General features: G+C 45.2%; 1 protein-coding gene across 1 annotated transcript in view; it reads right to left on the bottom strand.

Annotated features, from left to right (window-relative positions):
• Nucleotides 1–5,623: 5,623 nt before the first annotated feature.
• The window catches only part of LOC106612985 (secreted frizzled-related protein 5), a 38,273-nt gene continuing 20,977 nt past the window's right edge, over nt 5,624–22,919 (bottom strand). Inside the window, exon 3 of the mRNA XM_014214766.3 lies at nt 5,624–13,267. Within this exon, the coding sequence (XP_014070241.1) occupies nt 12,939–13,267 (329 nt within the window). The 3' untranslated portion in view covers nt 5,624–12,938. The remainder of the gene's footprint in view (nt 13,268–22,919) is intronic.

Raw genomic sequence — 22,919 nt, 5'->3', positions numbered from 1 at the left:
TGTATGTGTTTGTTTGTGTGTGTGTGTGTGTTTATTTGTGTGTGTGTATGTGTGTGTGTGTGTGTGTTTATTTGTGCGTATTTCTCTCTCTAGATTGGACCTTTCAATCTCCCTTCTCTTCCTATCCACCTTGACATGGAATATGACTTTGTCTGCGGCCAGCAACCAAGCTGGAACATACTTGTGTGTGTGTGTGTATACATGCGTGTGCTTGTTTTCTGACTCTTGTGTCTGGATTGGAATACATTTACTATCCTTTCCCTGGGCCTTTCAAATTGGCTTTGTTATACATCCAGGACTCAATGCAAACACAGTCATCTCTCTCTAGATCAAGTTGTAATACAAGTTTGCTGTGTGTGTGTGTGTGTGTGTGTGTGTGTGTGTGTGTGTGTGTGTGTGTGTGTGTGTGTGTGTGTGTGTGTGTGTGTGTGTGTGTGTGTGTGTGTGTGTGTTTGTAGACAGACACAAGCAGAAAGAAAGGCTCTAATCAACTGTGAAAAATGTTCCCCTTATCACTGCACATCAATAAAGGCATAACGGACCTATTCTCATGCTGTGTGTATGTGTGTGTTTGTGTGGGTAGGTGTGTGCGTGCACATGTGTGTGTGCGTGTGAGTTTGCGTGTGCTTCAGACCTGGGTAGAAAATACACTGCTCAAAAAAATAAAGGGAACACTTAAACAACACAATGTAACTCCAAGTCAATCACACTTCTGTGAAATCAAACTGTCCACTTAGGAAGCAACACTGATTGACAATAAATTTCACATGCTGTTGTGCAAATGGAATAGACAGCAGGTGGAAATTACAGGCAATTAGCAAGACACCCCCAATAAAGGAGTGGTTCTGCAGGTGGTGACCACAGACCACTTCTCAGTTCCTATGCTTCCTGGCTGATGTTTTGGTCACTTTTGAATGCTGGCGGTGCTTTCACTCTAGTGGTAGCATGAGACGGAGTCTACAACCCACACAAGTGGCTCAGGTAGTGCAGCTCATCCAGGATGGCACATCAATGTGAGCTGTGGCAAGAAGGTTTGCTGTGTCTGTCAGTGTAGTGTCCAGAGCATGGAGGTGCTACCAGGAGACAGGCCAGTACATCAGGAAACATGGAGGAGGCCGTAGGAGGGCAACAACCCAGCAGCAGGACCGCTACCTCAGCCTTTGTGCAAGGAGGAGCAGGAGGAGCACTGCCGGAGCCCTGCAAAATGACCTCCAGCAGGCCACAAATGTGCATGTGTCTGCTCAAACGGTCAGAAACAGACTCCATGAGGGTGGTATGAGGGCGGGTATGAGGTGGGGGTTGTGCTTACAGCCCAACACCGTGCAGGATGTTTGGCATTTGCCAGAGAACACCAAGATTGGCAAATTCGCCACGGGCGCCCTGTGCTCTTCACAGATGAAAGCAGGTTCACACTGAGCACATGTGACAGACGTGACAGAGTCTGGAGACGCCGTGGAGAACGTTCTGCTGCCTGCAACATCTTCCAGCATGACCGGTTTGGCGGTGGGTCAGTCATGGTGTGGGGTGGCATTTCTTTGGGGGGCCGCACAGCCCTCCATGTGCTCGCCAGAGGTAGCCTGACTGCCATTAGGTACCGAGATGAGATCCCCAGACCCCTTGTGAGACCATATGCTGGTGCGGTTGGCCCTGGGTTCCTCCTAATGCAAGACAATGCTAGACCTCATGTGGCTGGAGTGTATCAGCAGTTCCTGCAAGAGGAAGGCATTGATGCTATGGACTGGCCCGCCCGTTCCCCAGACCTGAATCAAATTGAGCACATCTGGGACATCATGTCTCGCTCCATCCACCAACGCCACGTTACACCACAGACTGTCCAGGAGTTGGCGGATGCTTTAGTCCAGGTCTGGGAGGAGATCCCTCAGGAGACCATCCGCCACCTCATCAGGAGCATGCCCAGGTGTTGTAGGGAGGTCATATAGGCACGTAGAGGCCACACACACTACTGAGCCTCATTTTAACTTGTTTTAAGGACATTACATCAAAGTTGGATCAGCCTGTAGTGTGGTTTTCCACTTTAATTTTGAGTGTGACTCCAAATCCAGACCTCCATGGGTTGATAAATTGGATTTCCATTGATTATTTTTGTGTGATTTTGTTGTCAGCACATTCAACTATGTAAAGAAAAAAGTATTTAATAAGATTATTTCATTCATTCAGACCTAGGATGTGTTGTTTTAGTGTTTCCTTAATTTTTTTGAGCAGTGTATTTGTATTTTTTAGTTTATTTGAAAACATCACATTTTCAAATACTCAAGGTAGTCAAAAGGTAGTGGAACGTGTAGAGAATCCACTGAAAGCAAGTATTTCCTTTGATATTCATATACACGTCTCTGAAAAACAAATAATATTTGAAAGCAGAAATAATGGCATTTTAATGAATTGGTCCTCTTTCTTTAAAATATTTTAACGTATTTTGAATACCTCTCAGAAAAACATTATATATTTATTTGATGACTGCGAAATATTTGATGAAGAACCCAAAAACTACAACAATTAGTTTAGGTATTCTAGATACATGATCATTATCACATGGTTTATATGGCTTTCAGGTAGGAATCTTAATATATAGCCTATAATTAAATAGTTCATGATTGAAGAAAATAAAACATGGCAAACATTCACATTTATCAATCGAAATAATGGAAAGGGATACAAATGTAAATCAATCAGGCATGTAGGTACATCTAGGCAATTGTTCGTGAGGGACATGGACTCATCTCAACATTGGAGTTGGAACACTTGTCTAAAATACATTTTGTTAAGGAGTGAAACATAAGGTACAGTAACACTTGACATCAAGTTCATATAATGTACATATACAATATACCATATATGTAGTAACCTTGTGATTACTACAATAGCAACATGGTTATTAAATAAGACTTTAGATATTGGTTTATAATTGTAAAATAAGGGAGTTATTACACAAGTGGAATAAGGTACAATCACTAATCTTGTGCACAGTAGTTTCAAAATCTCTCGGCTCATTGCTATGCAATTTAATTACCCAAGTATTATGTATTATGCATACTAATACAATTCTGCTCTAAAAGTAATTAGGCACAATAACTGTTACTGAGAACACTAACAGTAACCGTTAAAATATAGCTATTAAGTGTTTAAGGGAACTAAATATAAAACTTCCTTCTTGACAGCCAAGGTGGGTCGAAAATCATGTTCATTTGTCTTATTAAACCATCCCTTTAAATATGGTTTATTGTGTGTTTGAAATAAGAACACTCAGATAGACAAAGAAGTTCTAAATTGTTTTTGTCGAGCATCCAACTCCCTGTCTGCAATGTTTGTAAATTTCTTTGAATTTCTCTGCAGTATTTTCAGGTATCATAAAATGTATTACAGTGGCATGTTGAAAGAGGCATACAGTAGTTTAGTGTCAAAACGTATTTATACTTATCTGTAAAAATATCATTGGTTGATTGGTTTGACTTGATTATCGACACCCACGCGATCGCTGTTCAGGAGAAAGGAAATATACATAATATTCAGATAGAAATGTATTGTGTCGATCAAATTTGATCTCCTGTTAGATAGATTGGAATAGTACAGGAGATTGTGTTTGGTTTCTTCATTATATCTGCAACATGCAGATCCTGAGTCTTTTGTTTTGTTTGTTTTAACCCTATCCAAATCCTCAACCCTTATCGTAACCATTCAGAATTAATGCCTAAACTTAACTGTCAAAATTGAATGATTATCCCCCGTCTGAACAAACTTTGAATACTGAAGTCAAACCATTTCAGTGTGAGATCTTGTTGGGAAAGCAGGGTGGAGGACAACAGCCAGGCTTGACAGTCTGACAGAAGCTGATGGAGGATCTGAATTAGTTTGATATTGGCCATGTCTCTCTGTGTGTTTGTGTGTGTGTGTGTGTGTGTGTGTGTGTGTGTGTGTGTGTGTGTGTGTGTGTGTGTGTGTGTGTGTGTGTGTGTGTGTGTGTGTGTGTGTGTGTGTGTGTGTGTGTGTGTGTGTGTGTGTGTGTGTGTGTGTGTGTGTGTGCTACGTGCGTGTGGATATGCATCCTTGTGAGTGTGTGTCTTTGTGTGTATGCACGTGCACATGTGCTTGTGTGCATGTGTGTGTCAAGGGGACCAGGGGACAAAGCTGGCTCCTGTCTGTGTCCTGGGTCCCTCATCAGGCCCTCATTAGTCACGCTAAGTGACCTTTAAGGAGGTGAAGATAGACAGGAGATGGGACACAGCCAGAAAGTCTATCTCCCTCTCCTTCTCCCGCTCTCTCTTGTCCCTCTCCCTTGCTAGCTCTCTGTCTGTCTGTCTGTCTGTCTGTCTGTCTGTCTGTCTGTCTGTCTGTCTGTCTGTCTGTCTGTCTGTCTGTCTGTCTGTCTGTCTGTCTGTCTGTCTGTCTGTCTGTCTGTCTGTCTGTCTGTCTGTCTGTCTGTCTGTCTGTCTGTCTGTCTCTGTCTGTCTGTCCCTCTCTCTCAATCCCTTCTCTCTCTCTTTTCTCTATCCTGTCTGTCTGTCTCTCTCACTCTCACTCTTTCTCTCCCCCCTCTCCCTCCCTTCTCTCTCTTTCTCCCTCTCTTTATCGCTCTCTCCTCCGTCACTCTCTGTCTCTTCCTCCCCTCCTGGGTGGTTCAGTGGTTCCAGAGACGGTTCAACAGAGGAAGGTTTTTATATCTCATACAAATACAGTACAGCATTGTCTAAGAATGCATTTGGAGAAAGTGTGAACTATGAACTAATTTGACATCCTTTTATACCGTTTTGACATCAACCCTATTATAAAGATCTGAAAGATATTTCACTATACTCAGAATAGAGTGTTTGTTATTGGATGTGTATTTGTGTGTTCGCTTTAGTGTGTCAGAAATGCAGCCTCTGTCTGTTGGAATCATATCTCTCTCTCCCTTTTTCCTTCTCTCGCTTTCCCTCTCTCTCTCTTTATTTATTTATTTCTCTCTCTATCTCGCACTCTGTATCTCTCTCTCTCTCTCTCTCTCTCTCTCTCTCTCCCTCCCTCCCCTTGACCCGGGTAGCAGCTCCAGCCCGGGGGGACTAGTCTCTGTGTGTAGCCTGATTAGAGGCAGTGTGGGCTGGGGAGAGCTGGGCGGTGTGCTGGGCTGTCTGGAGCTCCTCCAGACATATTCAGACCTGCTACTGAGGAGACAGGCTGGAACGTGGGAGGAAACGCACACACACACACACACACACACACACACACACACACACACACACACACACACACACACACACACACACACACACACACACACACACACACACACACACACACACACACACACACACACACACACACACACACACACACACACACACACACACACAAGGACCGGAGAAGGAGGACACCCACGCGATCGCTAGCGCTGCCTGGAGAAAGGGCACTTAGAAAAGGTGACTTAGCCCTCTGAGACAGAGGCTGTTGTGTGTGCGCGTGTGTGTGGTCCCTTGTTTTACTATCTTATCCCTTCTTAGACTTGAGTTAGTATTAGAAAGAGAAGCAAACAAAAATGCCTAAAAGTTCCATAGAGTAAACAATGTTAGATAGTGAATGCCAAAATCACAAATATCTTTTGGTTTGAAAATAAATGCCACCATTAAGATAGTTATCTTTATAAAAATGTCAACTATATTTTATTTATTTACTTTTGCAAAACAATAAAAAGTGGTTCAGTAACAGAACTACTTACAGTTTTAAAGGGTTAAAAACATAACAGCCTAAGTTAAATTAATCTTTTCATGAATTCAGGTGCTATGTCTGTATTTATGATTCCTGGTGTACCGTACCATAAAATATAATTCAAGCAAATTATAACAAATTCATCGTTTTAAAGTTGAACGCTGTCACTTTACAGCCCTTTTACGACTGGAATTGTCATATGGTATGTAATGTGACATTTCTTCTAACAAAAAGTACTCTCTGGTCTATATTACACTCAATTCCCAAATGAACCGATATGTTCTCACAATATATTTTAATACATAGGTAAATACCTGTTAACTAGAGAGCCGTAAAATCAAGCGTTACTAAAAAGTGACATATTTCAATAGTGATAGTGAAACATAGTGAGAACCAGAGAGTTCACCACCCAATGGGTAGTTGTATTCCTTAATATGAGTCTCTCTCTCTCTGGCCTCTCTTCTTTTTCTTTCTGTTCTCAGATTTAGTATCCTTCTCTCTCTATCTCTTTCTGAGGAGTAGGCCTATGGTCCCAATGCAGGCTGCTCTGTACGATAGTCAGTGGCAGCATCAATCCATCAATCCATCCATCCATATCTTCTTCTTCTTTCTAGGAATTCATACATCCATCTTCTTTTGGATTTTTTTCATATCAACAACCTATTATTATATTTTTTTCATTGAATTAACTTTTTCATTCTTATCTACACAAAATGAGAAACAAAACAAGGAATGGGAACACATTACTTGAATATTCCATAATATTTCTGTGTAGGCCTGCAAAATTCCGATAACTTTCCCAAAATTCCTTGTTTTTCTAGAAATCCTGGTTGAAAAATTCCTGGAATCAGGAGGGAATAGAAAGGACATGTGGATATCCTCCAATCAGGTTTTAGGAAAAACCTTGGAATTTTGCAACGTCTGTGTTTTCAGGAAAAACCTGATCCAGCTCAGTCATGATTTGAGCGTATGACAGAACATTCAAATAAGGTGTCATCAGTAGCTAACTAACTTTCTATATCCACTCTGGACAGACAGGTAGCTTGTCTATTTCAGTGTCTACTGAAGACACAAACGGCTTGCTAAGGGCACAACCTTTAACTCAAACTTTACACATGCATTTTCTCTTACCTCTTTTTCTCAAAAGCATAAACTCTCCCTTTCGTCTATTAATACATCTTGAAGCTTGCTTTACTCGAATGTCTGCATTCTTTCGAAGAATTTCAAAATCATTCAAAGCACCAAAAGCATTGTCCTTACTGCAATCTGTGCAAGTCTTACCATACTTTTTACTAACCCCCTCTGCTAACGTCATAATGATAAGGGGACATCTGTAAAATATACATGTGATTGTTTTATTTATAGGATCTAACAATCTAATAGTGTCTTGGAGGATCCCGTCACCTTGTGTCTGTGATAAAAGCTGACTCCAATATGGCGGGTTAGTAACACCACCACCTCTGTATCAAAAATCTGTAGTAACCATCTCAAAAACAGGAAAGTCTGGGTTTCTTTGGGGCTCTCAGGTCAGGTATAAAATAGTGCTACTGTAGGGTAGTGACTAGGGTAGGGGCTAGAGAAAGGGTAGGGGGTAGAGAAAGTGCTACTGTAGGGTAGTGACTAGGGTAGGGGCTAGAGAAACAGTAGGGGCTAGAGAAAGGGTAGAGGATAGAGAAAGGGTAGGGGGTAGAGAAAGAGTAGGGGATAGAGCAAGTGCTACTGTAGGGTAGGGCCTAGGGTAGGGGAAGAGAAAGAGTAGGGGATAGAGAAAGAGTAGGGGATAGAGAAAGTGCTACTGTAGGGTAGGGCCTGAGGTAGGGGATAGAGAAAGGGTAGGGGGAAGAGAAAGAGTAGGGGATAGAGAAAGTGCTACTGTAGGGTAGGGCCTGAGGTAGGGGATAGAGAAAGGGTAGGGGGAAGAGAAAGAGTAGGGGATAGAGAAAGTGCTACTGTAGGGTAGGGCCTGAGGTAGGGGATAGAGAAAGAGTAGGGGATAGAGAAAGTGCTACTGTAGGGTAGGGCCTGAGGTAGGGGATAGAGAAAGAGTAGGGGATAGAGAAAGTGCTACTGTAGGGTAGGGCCTGAGGTAGGGGATAGAGAAAGAGTAGGGGATAGAGAAAGAGTAGGGGATAGAGAAAGTGCTACTGTAGGGTAGGGCCTGAGGTAGGGGATAGAGAAAGGGTAGGGGGAAGAGAAAGAGTAGGGGATAGAGAAAGTGCTACTGTAGGGTAGGGCCTGAGGTAGGGGATAGAGAAAGGGTAGGGGGAAGAGAAAGGGTAGGAGGTAGAGAAAAAGTAGGGGACTGAGAAAGCGCTAATGTAGGGTAGGGCCTAGGGTAGGGGCTAGAGAAAGGGTAGGGTGTGGAGAAAGTGCTACTGTAGGGTAGGGGTTAGGGTAGGGAATAGTGAAAGTGCTACTGTAGGATAGGGATGAGAGAAAGGGTAGGGGATAGAGAAAGTACTACTGTAGGGTAGGGTTAGGGTAGGGACAGAGAAAGGGTAGGGGGGAGAGAAAGTGCAACTGTAGGGTAGGGTAGGGTGTAGGGGTTAGAGAAAGGGTAGGGGCTAGGGAGTGAGTGAGTTATCACAATAGTCTACAGAGGGTGGGTGGATAGCACAAAGGAGTTTGGGCCACAAAAAGGTTCAATGTTTCAACTAGTGGCCTGGAGGGGTCTGGAGGGTCTGGAGGGGTCTGGAGGGTCTGGAGGGGTCTAGAGGGTCTGGAGGGGTCTGGAGGGTCTGGAGGGGTCTGGAGGGTCTGGAGGAGTCTAGAGGGTCTGGAGGGGTCTGGAGGGGTGTAGAGGGTCTGGAGGGGTCTGGGGGGGTCTGGAGGGGTCTGGAGGATCTGGAGGGGTCTGGAGGGGTCTAGAGGGTCTGGAGGGGTCTAGAGGGTCTGGAGGGGTCTGGAGGGTCTGGAGGGTCTGGAGGGGTCTAGAGGGTCTGGAGGGGTCTAGAGGGTCTGGAGGGTCTGGAGGGGTCTGGAGGGTTTGGCGGGTCTAGAGGGTCTGGAGGGGTCTAGAGGGTCTGGAGGGGTCTGGAGGGATCTAGAGGGGTCTAGAGGGGTCTGGAGGGTCTGGAGGGGTCTGGAGGGGTCTAGAGGGTCTGGAGGGGTCTGGAGGGTCTGGAGGGGTCTGGAGGGGTCTAGAGGGTCTGGAGGGGTCTAGAGGGTCTGGAGGAGTCTGGAGGGGTCTAGAGGGGTCTGGAGGGGTCTAGAGGGTCTGGAGGGGTCTGGAGGGGTCTAGAGGGTCTGGAGGGGTCTAGAGGGTCTGGAAGGGTCTGGAGGGGTCTAGAGGGGTCTAGAGGGTCTGGAGGGGTCTGGAGGGTCTGGAGGAGTCTAGAGGGTCTGGAGGGGTCTGGAGGGGTGTAGAGGGTCTGGAGGGTTCTGGGGGGGTCTGGAGGGGTCTATAGGGTCTGGAGGGGTGTAGAGGGTCTGGAGGGGTCTGGGGGGGTCTGGAGGGGTCTAGAGGGTCTGGAGGGGTCTGGAGGGGTCTGGAGGGTCTAGAGGGTCTGGAGGGGTCTAGAGGGTCTGGAGGGGTCTGGAGGGGTCTAGAGGGTCTGGAGGGGTCTGGAGGGGTCTGGAGGGGTCTAGAGGGTCTGGAGGGGTCTAGAGGGTCTGCAGGGTCTGGAGGGGTCTGGAGGGGTCTAGAGGGTCTGGAGGAGTCTGGAGGGGTCTGGAGGGGTCTAGAGGGTCTGGAGGGTCTGGAGGGGTCTGGAGGGGTCTAGAGGGGTCTGGAGGGGTCTGGAGGGTCTGGAGGGGTCTAGAGGGTCTGGAGGGGCCTGGAGGTTCTGGAGGGGTCTGGAGGGGTCTAGAGGGTCTGGAGGGTCTGGAGGGGTCTAGAGGGTCTGGAGGGTCTGGAGGGACTGGAGGGTCTAGAGGGTCTGGAGGGGTCTAGAGGGTCTGGAGGGGTCTAGAGGGTCTGGAGGGGTCTGGAGGGTCTGGAGGGGTCTGGAGGGATCCAGAGGTTCTAGAGGGTCTGGAGGGGTCTAGATGGTCTGGAGGGGTCTGGAGGGGTCTAGAGGGTCTGGAGGGGTCTGGAGGGGTCTAGAGGGTCTGGAGGGGTCTAGAGGGTCTGGAGGGGTCTGGAGGGGTCTAGAGGGTCTGGAGGGGTCTAGAGGGTCTGGAGGGGTCTGGAGGGGTCTAGAGGGTCTGGAGGGGTCTGGAGGGTCTGGAGGGGTCTAGAGGGTCTGGAGGGGTCTGGAGGGGTCTAGAGGGTCTGGAGGGGTCTGGAGGGTCTGGAGGGGTCTAGAGGGGTCTGGAGGGGTCTGGAGGGGTCTAGAGGGTCTGGAGGGGTCTGGAGGGGTCTGGAGGGTTATGGAGGGTCTGGAGGGGTCTAGAGGGTCTGGAGGGGTCTAGAGGGGTCCGGAGGGTCTGGAGGGGTCTGGAGCCGAGGGGCATGGAGGGTGTTTTCTAGAGCATGGTAGGATATGTGGGAGACTGAGGTGAGACTGGGCGAGACTTGGGAGAAAGACTGGGGAGACTTGGGTGAGACTGAGGGATAGATAGCCAGGTGAGAAGTAGCCTGAGTGCCAGTCTGTTTCTGCTATCATGCCCAACTCCCTGTCACTCATTGTCATTTTGGCTTGACAAGGACAGAAATGGAGTTCGCAAGAGCACCAAGAGATCTGGGACCAGACTAGATGGGAATACTAATCCGATACTAATAGGATATGAGAGGTATTTGTGAGATATGAACAGTGGCGTAGTGGAGGGTATACCCAGGTATACACCGTAAACCCCCAAAAATGTCAATGGAAGTATACTCACTTCTTAATCCCCCGCGGGCACTGCGTAAACTCACTTCTTAACGAGTGTACTTCTAGTGTAATGGTGGTATACATCGGATCAATTATGTAGTACAATAAAGAAATCATGCACAAAGTATCCTTCACAAACGCAAAGCACATGAAATACATTACATGACCAAAAGTATGTGGACACCTGCTCGTCAAACATCTCATTCCAAAATCATGTGCATTAATATGGAGTTGGTCCCCCCTTTGCTGCTATAACAGCCTCCACTCTTCTGGGAAGGCTTTCCACTAGATGTTGGAACATTGCTGCTGGGACTTCCTTCCATTAAGTCACAAGAGTATTAATGAGGTTGGGCACTGATGTTGGATGACTAGGCCTGGCTCACAGCCATTCCAATTCATCCCAAAGGTGTTTGATGGGGTTGAGGTCAGGGCTTTGTGCAGGCCAGTCAAGTTCTTCCACACCGATCTCGACAAACCATTTGCGTATGGACCTCGCTTTGTGCAGGGGGGCATAGTCATGTTGAAACAGAAAAGGGCCTTCCCCAAACTGTTGCCACAAAGTTGGAAGCACAGAGACATCTAGAATGTCATTGTATGTTGTAGTGTTAAGATTTCCCTTACTAAGGGGCCTAGACCAAACCATGAAAAACATCCTCAGACCTTTATTCCTCCTCCACCAAACTTTACAGTTGGCACTATGCATGGGGGCAAGTAGCGTTCTCCTGGCATCCACCAAACCAAGATTAGTCCGTCGGACTGCCAGTTGTTGAAGCGTGATTCATCACTCCAGAGAACGCATTTCCACTGCTCCAGAGCCCAATGGCTGCAAGCTTTATACCACTCCCGCCGACGCTTGGATCTTAGGCTTGTGTGTGGCTGCTCGGCCATGGAAACCCATTTCATGAAGCTCCCGAAGAACAATTCTTGTGCTGATGTTGCTTCCAGAGGCAGTTTGGAACTCGGTAGTGAGTGTTACAACCGAGGAAAGACATTTTTTTTGTTACGTGCTACGTGCTTCAGCACTCAGCAGTCCCATTATGTGAGCTTGTGTGGCCGACCACTTCGCGGCTAAGCCATTGTTGCTCCTAGATGTTTCCACTTCACAATTACAGCACTTACAGTTGACCAGGTTAGCTCGAGCAGGGCAGAAATTTAACAAACTGACTTGTTGGAAAGGTAGCATCCTATGACCGTGCCACGTTGAAAGTCACTGAGCTCTTCAGTAAGGCCCTTCTACTGCCAATGTTTGTCTATGGAGATTGCGTGGCTGTGTGCTCGATTTTATACACCTGTCAGCAATGGGTGTGGCTGAAATACCCAAATCCACTCATTTGAAGGGGTGTCCAAATACTTTTGTAAATATGGTGTATATTCACATGCGAGCTGCACACACAGCCTAGTTTCAGAACAGACAGCAAGAGTGCGCAGCTCTCAACTGGTTGTTTCATGGAGCAGCTCACAGAAGAACGACATCGGTTAGTAGGGTACGTAGGAAAGATGTTTCAACTTTTGATATCTATCAGTAAATGCTAACTAAGGCAACAATGGGTATACAAACCAGGTATAGAAAAAGTGTGGTCCAAAATCAGTGTGCAATTCAGTCATCATGCGCTGTTTGAATGAAAATGTCTGGCAAAAAACCTTTCCAATTAAATGTTGACTACAAAGTAGGCCTACCTGGTAGAATGATATCATGATGATTTGTATCAATTGGGAGGGCATTTGATTTACAAACTCTGCCATCACATGTAGGACATTGTACAGTACAGAAACACCACTAGCCAAATCCGCCCTACAAAGGCAAAATGCAGTAACTACGAATTTGGTCAAAAGTCTTGGATCAATTCTAATGACTAAGTATATTATCTGATTAATGTGGAATTAAGTTTCCTGACACAAGAACAAACCAGATGATCAGAAGATATCATTGAGTATCAGAGAATGCTGTCTGTCTAGACAGAAAAATACTTTGAAGACAGATCATGCAGTCAAAAAATATGTAGTTACTGTATTTTGCATTTGTAGTGCATAAATGGTATCTTGCTAGGTGCACAATTGAATTAATGGGCAACTACTACCTGCCAAAAATATTTTATTACGATTTTTCCCAGGCCTCAAAAATGGTCCCCTGATGTGGTTTAAGCATTATTATTGCGGACTTAGAACATACATTTGTTATCGTTTTTCAATATATAAAAAAGTGTGATTCTGAGAGTGAAAACCTGAAAAATCTTTAGAAAAATACATAGAAACGATAGGAAAATATATTTTTTGCCTTTCCTTTGACGGGCCATTTGGGATTATTTTTGGCAGAATTAGAGTATACCCACTTCTACAGGCATGACAACACCACTGGATATGAAGGATACATCTCCACGGTGTCACAGCAAAACAGTATGATAGGTAGGACAATGGAAGGATAGACGGGAGAGGGGGGGACAACTGGGGAAGACTGGGAGTAGGGATGGGATTGTTGTATCACTAAGGTCACTGGAAGACAGTATGATAGGTGGGACACTGATGACTCTTCATGTACTTGATGGCGAACTTCAACTCCTTGCTCTTCTTCTCCCATTTGTGGATGGACATGAGCAGCAGCTGCTGGTCCACCTTACGTCCCATGATCAGGAAGTTACTGCCAAGACTGTCGAGCTGAGCACAGGGGCAGTTGGCTCCGTTTTTTATGTACAGTGTCAGCTTCTTCAAGTCCTTCTTACGCAGGACACCCATCTTGAGCACTTTCTTCTTCTTCTGGGCAGCGATGAGTTTACGGTCACCCTTCTCTTTCTTCACTTCTTTGATCTTCATCTTGATAGCTATGGGAGAAGGGAGAGAGAGAGAGGACGTAGAGAGGGAGTGAGGAGAGAAGAGGAGAGGGAGGGAGGAGGGAGAGAGAAAGGAGAGAGAGAGGGGAAAGTGACAGAGAGACAAAGATGGAGAGGGAAGAAATATGAAGAGATATACAAAATTGGATCAATGACTTCAATTTTATTTCAGATGAACATCCTAATGATTGTGTTGCCTTTAAACAACATATTTAACTTATTTGAATCTATGGTAGGGTAAACAGAGACAGCTTAAATCCATGATCTAAACAAAAAAACATATAATCCATTCTTTAGCAAATCAAATCAGCCTAACATTGGACTTGATCATTCAAAGACTACAGTATATGAAAGCTAATCATGTGTTTTATGTTGTGACTTGGCCATTGCTTTGACAGCACACAAACGCATGCACGCACAGACACACACACACACACAGATGCACACACACGCGGTTAGATCCCGCCACAGGTACAGGGGTACTCTACACCTCTCTAGATCAGGGTTTCCCGGTCCTGGGGCCCCTCCCATGGGTGCCTTTGGTTTTTACCCTTGCAGTACACAGCTGATTCAAATAATCAAAGCTTGATGAGTTGGTTATTGTCTGAATTAGCTGTGTAGTGCTAGGGCAAAAACCAAAAGGTGCACCCAGGACCGAGTTTGGGAAACCCTGCTCTATAGGGTCATCATTTACCCCTGACACAACTAATCGCTATTACAGTTTTTAACAATCACTTTGGCACTAATTTCAGAACCTTGTGGTCATTTTTCAAAACTCTAGACATAAAACACAAAACGGTCATCACTTGTAACACAGGCTGTCCAATGTTCAAAACATTGCATTGTGCATTCATATCTTTAAAGAAACCTTGCACTTGCAGAACCATTGGTTCAAATAACTTATTTATCATGAAATACCATGAAATCCAAAATATGAAATTTATTGATGAAATACAATAAAATCACAATATAGGTTTCTTTGAATCAAAGCTAAAATGAGCTACAAAAAAAGAAAAAAGAGTTAAAGGTCAACGCAGTGTTCCTCACCTGGCTTACTGTAAAAAGCAAAACAAAAGATTGATTACTGTACTTCTACTGTACTTCCATCAACCCTGTCTTGTGGATTTGGCCACAGGTTTTCATCCACATCACAATGGATGTTTTCATTAGCCTGTCACGTTCGTCGTAATAATTGGACCAAGGCGCAGCGTGAGTAGCGTTCCACATCTTTATTAAAATGTGAAACTTAGCAAAATAGAAAAGCAATAAATGAACAAACGAAACGTGAAGACAGTGAAGTGCAAATAGGCACCTACACAAAAACAAGATCCCACAAACACAGGTGGGAAAAATAACTACTTAAATATGATCCCTAATTAGAGACAACGATTACCAACTGCCTCTAATTGGGAATCATACAAATCACCAACATAGAAATAATAACCTAGAACCCCACATAGAAATAATAAACTAGAATACCCCCCAGTCCCGCCCTGACCTACTTCACCATAGAGAAACAATGGCTCTCTATGGTCAGGGTGTGACATAGCCAAACATCTTGGGAAGAATCTTCGGGCATGGTGAATCCAGGCCTGACACTGGTCTGCCGTGATGTCATTGCATGCGTCATCTATGGCCTGGAGAAGGGTGGCTTGTTCGTGAGGGCGCCTATCATATACCTTCCGCCTCCATGTGGAAAAAAATTCCTCAATCGGGTTAAGGAAAGGAGAATATGGGGCTAAGTACAGGGGGGTAAATTGTGGATGGGCCTGAAACCATGCTTGGACTGTTTGAGCATGGTGGAACCTGACATTATCCCACACAATGACATAGGTCATGCCATCAGATCTACAGACCTGATTTAGCTCATCATGGAAGGTTACATTCGAACAGCGAATCAGGTGGCTGCCTGCAACTCAATATATAGAGTATATAGAGTAGAGAGCTTTAGATGTTGTTCGTCCAAACATTAGAACGGGCAAGATAAGTAATCTAAGCAACTTTGACCGTGGTATGATTGTTGATGCCACACATGTTGATTCCAGCATCTCAGAAACAGCTGCTGCCTTGGGATTTTTACACACTACAGTCTCTAGAGTTTACAGATGTAACGGCTGTCTGAAGGAGTAGACCAAGGCGCAGCGTGTTGTGTGCTCATATTTCATTGTAATCGAGACACTTTGAACAAAATAAGAAAATGACAGCCAAACAGTTCTGTCAGGTATAACTAAACACTAAACAGAAAATAACTACCCACAAACCCCAAAGGAAAACAGGCTGCCTAAGTATGACTCCTAATCAGTGACAACGATGTACAGCTGTCCCTGATTGAGAGCCATTCCAGGCCAAAACAAATAAATGCAAAGCATAGAAAAAAGGACATAGAATGCCCACCCAAATCACACCCTGACCAAACCTAAATAGAGACATAAAAAAGGCTCTCTCAGGTCAGGGCGTGACAACAGAGAATGGTGCGATAAACAAAACACATTCAGTGAGCGGCAATTCTGTGGGCAAAACACCTTGTTAATGAGAGAGGTTAGAGGAGAATGTCCAGACTCATACAAGCTAACAGAAAGGCCACAAATGCTCAAATAACAGCTGTTTAAAACAGTGGTGTGCATAAGGGCATCTCTTAGCGTACAACACCGTGAATAATTCAGGTTGTTGTGGAGGCAAAAGGGGGTCCTACCCAGTACTAGATATGTGTACCTAATAAAGTGGCCGGTGTGTGTACAGTAATGTCAAATCTGAAAACATGGTCTGGAAAAGTGATACATGGAACCATAGAAACAGTGTCTGATAAAGAATGATGATGAGATATTACATCCATAGATAATGTAGTCCAATTGGTTCATATTCCATGGAAATTGGTGTTAATGGATCTCGTTATCCTGAAACTTTCATGATCTCAACATGGAATATTGTTTGTCAGTTTCCATAAAACTATCATTAAGAGTAATGCAACAGTTGTTTATCATTTTGATCAGTTGTATCAATTGATAGTTAGATCATTGTAATGAAATGAATAGACAGTCATCTCAGATGTAATGTGTGAATTGCATTTTGAAATGGTAATACTTTGATGTTAAGTTGTGTCATTTTGAACAGGTGATCTTAGTTCAATGAACAAATGATCTTAGCTTTATGTGTATTGTATCCAAGCAATTGGAAAAAGTGTTAGAGTTTTGCAAAATTTGCATTTTGATCATTGGTTGTGAGTTTTGTGTCTAGAGTTTTGAAAAATTACATCAAGGTTCCGAAATTAGTGCCAAAGTGATTGCAAAAAACTGTACCTTGGGACTGCCTCAAGACTACATCCTCTGTGTGTGTGTGTGTGTGTGTGTGTGTGTGTGTGTGTGTGTGTGTGTGTGTGTGTGTGTGTGTGTGTGTGTGTGTGTGTGTCCGCCCTAATCGTTGTCCCTCAACTGAGCACCTAAACACTACAATGGAAAGTTACACTGGCGGATGTGTCCCAAAATGGCATACACAATAACACACTATAAAGGGAAAAGGATGCCATTTTAAACGCAGCCCATGACAAACGTTTTTATTCTCTTACTTACTGAAACCCAGTTATGAAGCATTTATAATGTAAATATTCCTACATGTGGCACTGTATATTCCTCTATATGGTTGTTTACATTCTGGTGAATCACAAATAGATAGCAACAGCGTAGATCCGTATATGCTATGACAAACAGAGCATTAAGCTAGCGACAATACATTCATTTATACAGCTTAATGTATACACGTGAAGGCGGGTTAAATGGGACTGCCCTGTGTGTGTGTGTGTGTGTGTGTGTGTGGTGTGTGTGTGTGTGTGTGTGTGTGTGTGTGTGTGTAACAGAGAGGAATTCTCCATGCGAACACACCCTGACAGGCAAAATGAATCATGTTGAGGGTAAGGACCAACGTTGGTATGAAACATTGCTATGTTTCCAAACCGCCTGGAAGATTGCCATTTCACTTCTCGCCTGCTGTTTTATAAACATACATTTCATAAGTTTCATACACACATATGCACACATGGTCTTAGTATGTTCAGGGGGATATGTGTCTGTTTAGTGTTTGTGTGTCCCACTGGCTAGGATTTGACCTGAGACATTGCACAAAATAATGCAAGTAACATACAATAAAATGGCTATGGAAAGAGTTGTCTCACACAGTTTTCAGTGAGGAAACTGCAGATTGGATGGCTAGGTGAGCCTAGTTCACACACACACACACACACACACACACACACACACACACACACACACACACACACACACACACACACACACACACACACACACACACACACACACACACACACACACACACACACACACACACACACACACACACACAAAATGATGAAAGCTTCAAAAGGGGTCAGCTGTAAGTAAAATGCCCTGTGTGCCCACCTAGAGATATGTCATAAGTAATGTTCTGGGAGTCTGTGTGTGAGTGAGTCTGGCCTTTGTCCTGATGACAAGCTCAACCTGCTTTATACAATGAAAATGAAAGGAGAGAGAGAACAAGGGAGACAGACAGATAGAGACCGAGAGAGACCGAGAGAGACCGAGAGAGACAGAGAGAAACCAAGAGAGAGGCAGAGGAGGAGAAAGTGATGGAGAGAGAGTGAGAGAGGGGCCTGTCATTTTGAGCAGAAACAGCACTTCCTGGGGCGAGAGCACGTCAGCCTCACTAACACGCAGGTGTTGGGTATTTACAGGACCACACCTGTAAATGAGTTATACCTAGCAGGTCCACAGCCAGGTCTCTCTGGGACTGCTTTGCTTGGTCAGCAGTTTATTGCCAGTGACTGACTGGATATCCAGCTGCCCAGTGGGTAAAAACCTGACAACATCAAATCAACGTCCAATTTTGGTTGCCTGATTGACTTTCAACTTGAAATCATGTCTGAGTTATTGTCATCCTCCTCTGGGTAAATTAAATGCAATACCGAACCTAGGAGGCTCGCGGTTCTCACGCCCTTCCATAGACTTACACAGTAATTATTACAACTTCCGAAGGACGTCCTCCAACCAATCAGAGCTCTTGCAACATGTTGTCCACCCAATCAAAGAATCAGAGAATGAATCTAGTACTGAAAGGATACGCTACAGCTAGCTAGCACTGCAGTGTATAAAATGTGGTAAGTAGTTGACTCAAAGAGAGAGAATGTCACATGGAATGACGCTGGAGAGAAAGCAGGTACGGGGAGTAAAACATTTAAGAAATAACAGACATGGAACGAGAGAGTAACAGTGTCAGCAAACAGGTAACACAAACAAAAAATAATTAATGCATCAGCGGGGAACAGAGCAAGGGAACTGACAAATATAGGGGAGGTAATAAACAGATGAGTGAGTCCAGTGAGTCTAATATCGCTGATGCATGTGAAGAGGGAAGGCAGGTGTGCGTAATTGATGACAGGAGTGCATGATGCAGGGCAGCCTGGCGTCCTCAAGCGCCAGGGGGGGAAGAGCGGGAGCAGACGTGACAGTACCCCCCACTCTTGGGGCGCCACCCGGTGTCCCACCTGGGTGAACCGGCCGAGACATGGGTGCTGGGCAAGCCGGTTGGTGTGTGAGAGCCTGGCGAGCCGGCTGAGGCATGGAAGCCAGACAATCTGACTGAGGCAAGATGCCTGTCGATCCTGCTGCAGCGAGGGAGCCCGAAGATCCAGTGGAGAGTGATATGGGATGGGAAGCCGCCGAGCCAACCGAGGCAAGGAAACCTCTTGAGCCATCCAGGGCGTGAAAGCCCGACGGCCTGGCTTAGGCACCCCAGGTTCCATTGGTGGCGACCCAGAGCCGATGCCACCATACCAACCAGAACGCCAGTACTCCCCGATGCTTCGTGTGATGGCTGATGCATTCTGTCACATGGAATGATGCTGGAGAGACGAAGCAGGTACGGGGAGTCAAACATTTAATAAGGAATGGACATGGAACGAGACAGGAACAGCGTCAGCATACAAGAAAACAAAGACAAAAAACAATGAATGCAGAAGCGGTGAACCGAGCTGGGGAACTGACAAATATAGGGGAGGTAATAACAGGTGAGTCCAATATCACTGATGCACGTGACGAGGGAAGGCAGGTGTGCGTAATGGATGACAGGAGTGTGTGATGCAGGGCAGCCTGGCGCCCTCAAGCGCCATGGGGGCGAAGAGCGGGAGCAGACGTGACAGTACCTCCCCCCCTTGGGGCGCCACTCGGCGTCCCACAGGGGCTTACTGGCCGAGACATGGGCGCTGGGCAAGCCGGTTGGGGCGTGGAAGCCCAACGAACCGGCAGGAGCATGAGAGCCTGGCGAGCAAGCTGAGGCATGGAAGCCCGACAATCCGGCTGAGGCAAGACGCCTGTCGATCCCGCTGCAGAGAGGGAGCCTGAAGATCCGGTAGAGTGTGATGCGGGATGGGAAGCCGCCGAGCCAACAGAGGTAAGGAAACCTCTCCAGCCAGCCAGGGCGTGAAAGCCTGATGGGCTGGCTTAGGCACCCCCGGTTCCATCGGCAGCGGAATCCACCCCGACGTCACCAACAAAACAAAAAACAAACAAAAAAACTCCTGGACCGGCTGGGCGAACAAGACCTGATGATCCGGCTGAGGCCCAACGTGGGATGGTTGCCTTCCAAGCCAACCAGGGCAAGGAAACCTCTCGAGCCAGCTAGGGCGTGGAAGCCCGACGAGCTGGCTAGGCACCCCCGATTCCATCGACGGCGACCCAGAGACGACATCACAACCAACCGGAACGCCAGTACTCCCCGATGCTTCGTATGTCGGCTGATGCATTCTGTCACATGAATTGAAGCTGGAGAGATGAAGCACGTACGGGGAGTAAAACATTTAATAAATAACGGACATGGAATGAGACAGTAACAGCGTCAGCAAACAGGTAACACAAACAAAAAACATGCATCAGCAGGGAACAGAGCAGGGGAACTGACAAATATAGGGGAGGTAATAAACAGATGATGAGTGAGTCCAGGTGAGTCCAATATCTCTGATGCGCGTGACTAGGGAAGGCAGGTGTGCGTAATTGATGACAGGAGTGCATGATGCAGGGCAGCCTGGCGTCCTCAAGCGCCAGGGGGGAAGAGCGGGAGCAGACGTGACAGAGAAAGACAATAGTTGAAAAGTTTTGAATAAATTAATTTCTTAAAATATTGAGGAGAAGAGAGAGCGAGAGAGAGAGAGCGAGAGAGAGAGAGCGAGAGAGCGAGAGAGAGAGAGAGAGAGAGAGAGAGAGAGAGAGAGAGAGAGAGAGAGAGAGAGAGAGAGAGAGAGAGAGAGAGCTATAATTGATTTAATTTCTTTCTTTTTCACTTTCACTTAGTTAGGTAGCGAATGCAGCTAGCTAATTTAGCCTACTCAAACACCCGGCTCAAACAGAGAGGGATGCTATGTTAGCTAGCTGGCTATAGCTATCCAACACTGGACCTCTTCCAAGTCAAGTTAAACTTTTGGTTTTATTAATTTATTTCCACCGAAGAGAGTAGTGCTTTCGGCCCAGTACATCACTGGAGCCAAGCATCCTGCCATCCAGGACCTCTATACCAGGCGGTGTCAGGCCCTAAAAATTGTCAAAGATTCCAGCCACCCAAGTCATAGACTGTTCTCTCTTCTACTGCACGGCAAGCGGTACCGGAGCGCCAAGTCTCGGTCCAAAAGGCTTCTCAACAGCTTCTACCCCCAAGCCATAAGACTCCTGAACAGCTAATCAAATGGCTACCCAGACTATTTGCATTGCCCCCCCCCCTCTTTTACGCTGCTGCTATTCTCTGTTTATTAACTATGCATAGTCACTTTAACTCTACCTACATGTACATGTTACCTCAATTACCTCAACTAACCGTTGCCCCTGCACATTGACTCTGTACTGGTGCCCCCTGTATATAGCCTCGCTATTGTTATTTTACTGCTGCTCTACTTTTATTTCTTATTTTTTACTTATCAATTTTTTACTTAACACATCTTTCTCTTAAAACTGCATTGTTGGCCTCGCTATTGTTATTTTACTGCTGCTCTACTTTTATTTCTTATTATTTACTTATCAATTTTTTACTTAACACATCTTTCTCTTAAAACTGCATTGTTGGTTAAAGGCTTGTAAGTAAGCATTGCACTGTAAGGTCTACACCTGTTGTATTCGACGCATGTGACACACAACATTTGATTTGTGGCAGTGAAGTCCACAAGCAATGGGAAGAGGTGAGAGGAGGAAAACGCGTTGATGTGAGTAAGAATTATACAACAATCAATGTGATCATGCTGTTTGTATGTTGGCTGCTATGAAAGTGAATTGTGTTTGTGTGTGATCAGGGGTGTATTCATTCCGTCGATTCTGTTGAAAAACATTTCTTAAACTGAAGCAAACGGAACGAAACTGGGATAAACATACCTGAATTTGTCTAGTTTGCAAATGTTGGACTAATGATTACACCCTAGATCAGCTAGATGCAGGCAAGATTGTGCAAGGCGGTATTGAATGTGTCAATGTCTGTCACCTTGATTACTCAAATTTCTCTTGACCTGTGCACCTATGTTGTAAACTTTCATTCACAGGTTAGGTTGTAATTCTATTTGGGAAACCTCATGATGCTTATAGGGGAAATGTTTGTATCATGTAGTAGCCTAAACCTATCAATATTACATTGAGCTGGGTGAATGGGATATGAATGACAGTCATCCAATATGCTGTAATAGAAGTAAGGCCATGCTCATAAAAAAAAGTATTGTCCTCCCTCATCTTAAACGGCACCGACCGCACCTGGTGTGTGTGCATTTGCATGTGTGTTTCTGTGTGTCTTCAAATGGCTATCTGCCATCATACGCAATCATATTACATTCTAATAACAGAGTTATTGCGTCATGCTTTTTCAAGCTATATTCCCCTATTATTATTTTTCATTCCCACTGGACTCCACAATATACCATTATTCAATCTCACAACTAAACAGACAAATACATATATCTAGATGAGTTTCTGACCTCATGTTAGATGACAAGAGATTGTGGTGTGTGTGTGTGGTGTGTGTGTGTGTGTGTGTGTGTGTGTGTGTGTGTGTGTGTGTGTGTGTGTGTGTGTGTGTGTGTGTGTGTGTGTGTGTGGTGTATGTGTCTGTGACCTCATGCTAGATGACAAAGGATAGGACGGCAGTGTTGGCTGCTACTCTAAATGTGAAAGAGAATGAAGACATTGGATGTGTCCCAAATTGCATCCTATTCCCTGTATGTGACTGACCGCCTTGATTCGGTCTTATGTAGCAAAATTTGAAATTGTGTTTTTTACATTGTATAAAAGCAGAGACACAGAGCTACAAAATGGTATATCATACACTACATTTGAGGAACAATGGGAAAGTAATTCTGCTTTGAAAGTTGATAATCTTGTAACCTCACTTTTGAGTACGCATCCAATAATCCAGAGTTCGCGATCAGAGAATTCATGCAATCCATCTTGAAACTTCCTCTAGAGACTGTAAACAAGGTGGCTTTCCACCAAGTACACAGACTTGGAGCTCAGAGCGACAAGACCAAGGATCCCCAATCGATCATCGCAAAATTTGAACACTACCAACAAAAGGAGCTGATCAAAAGCAGGGGAAGGGAGCTTAAAGGGACCAAATGTTTAGTCTCAGTGACCAA

Source organism: Salmo salar, chromosome 01, assembly GCF_965601325.2.
Source record: "Salmo salar chromosome 01, fSalSal1, whole genome shotgun sequence".
In the NCBI taxonomy this organism is placed as follows: domain Eukaryota; kingdom Metazoa; phylum Chordata; class Actinopteri; order Salmoniformes; family Salmonidae; genus Salmo; species Salmo salar.
This window is presented reverse-complemented; position numbering and strand designations above follow the sequence as displayed.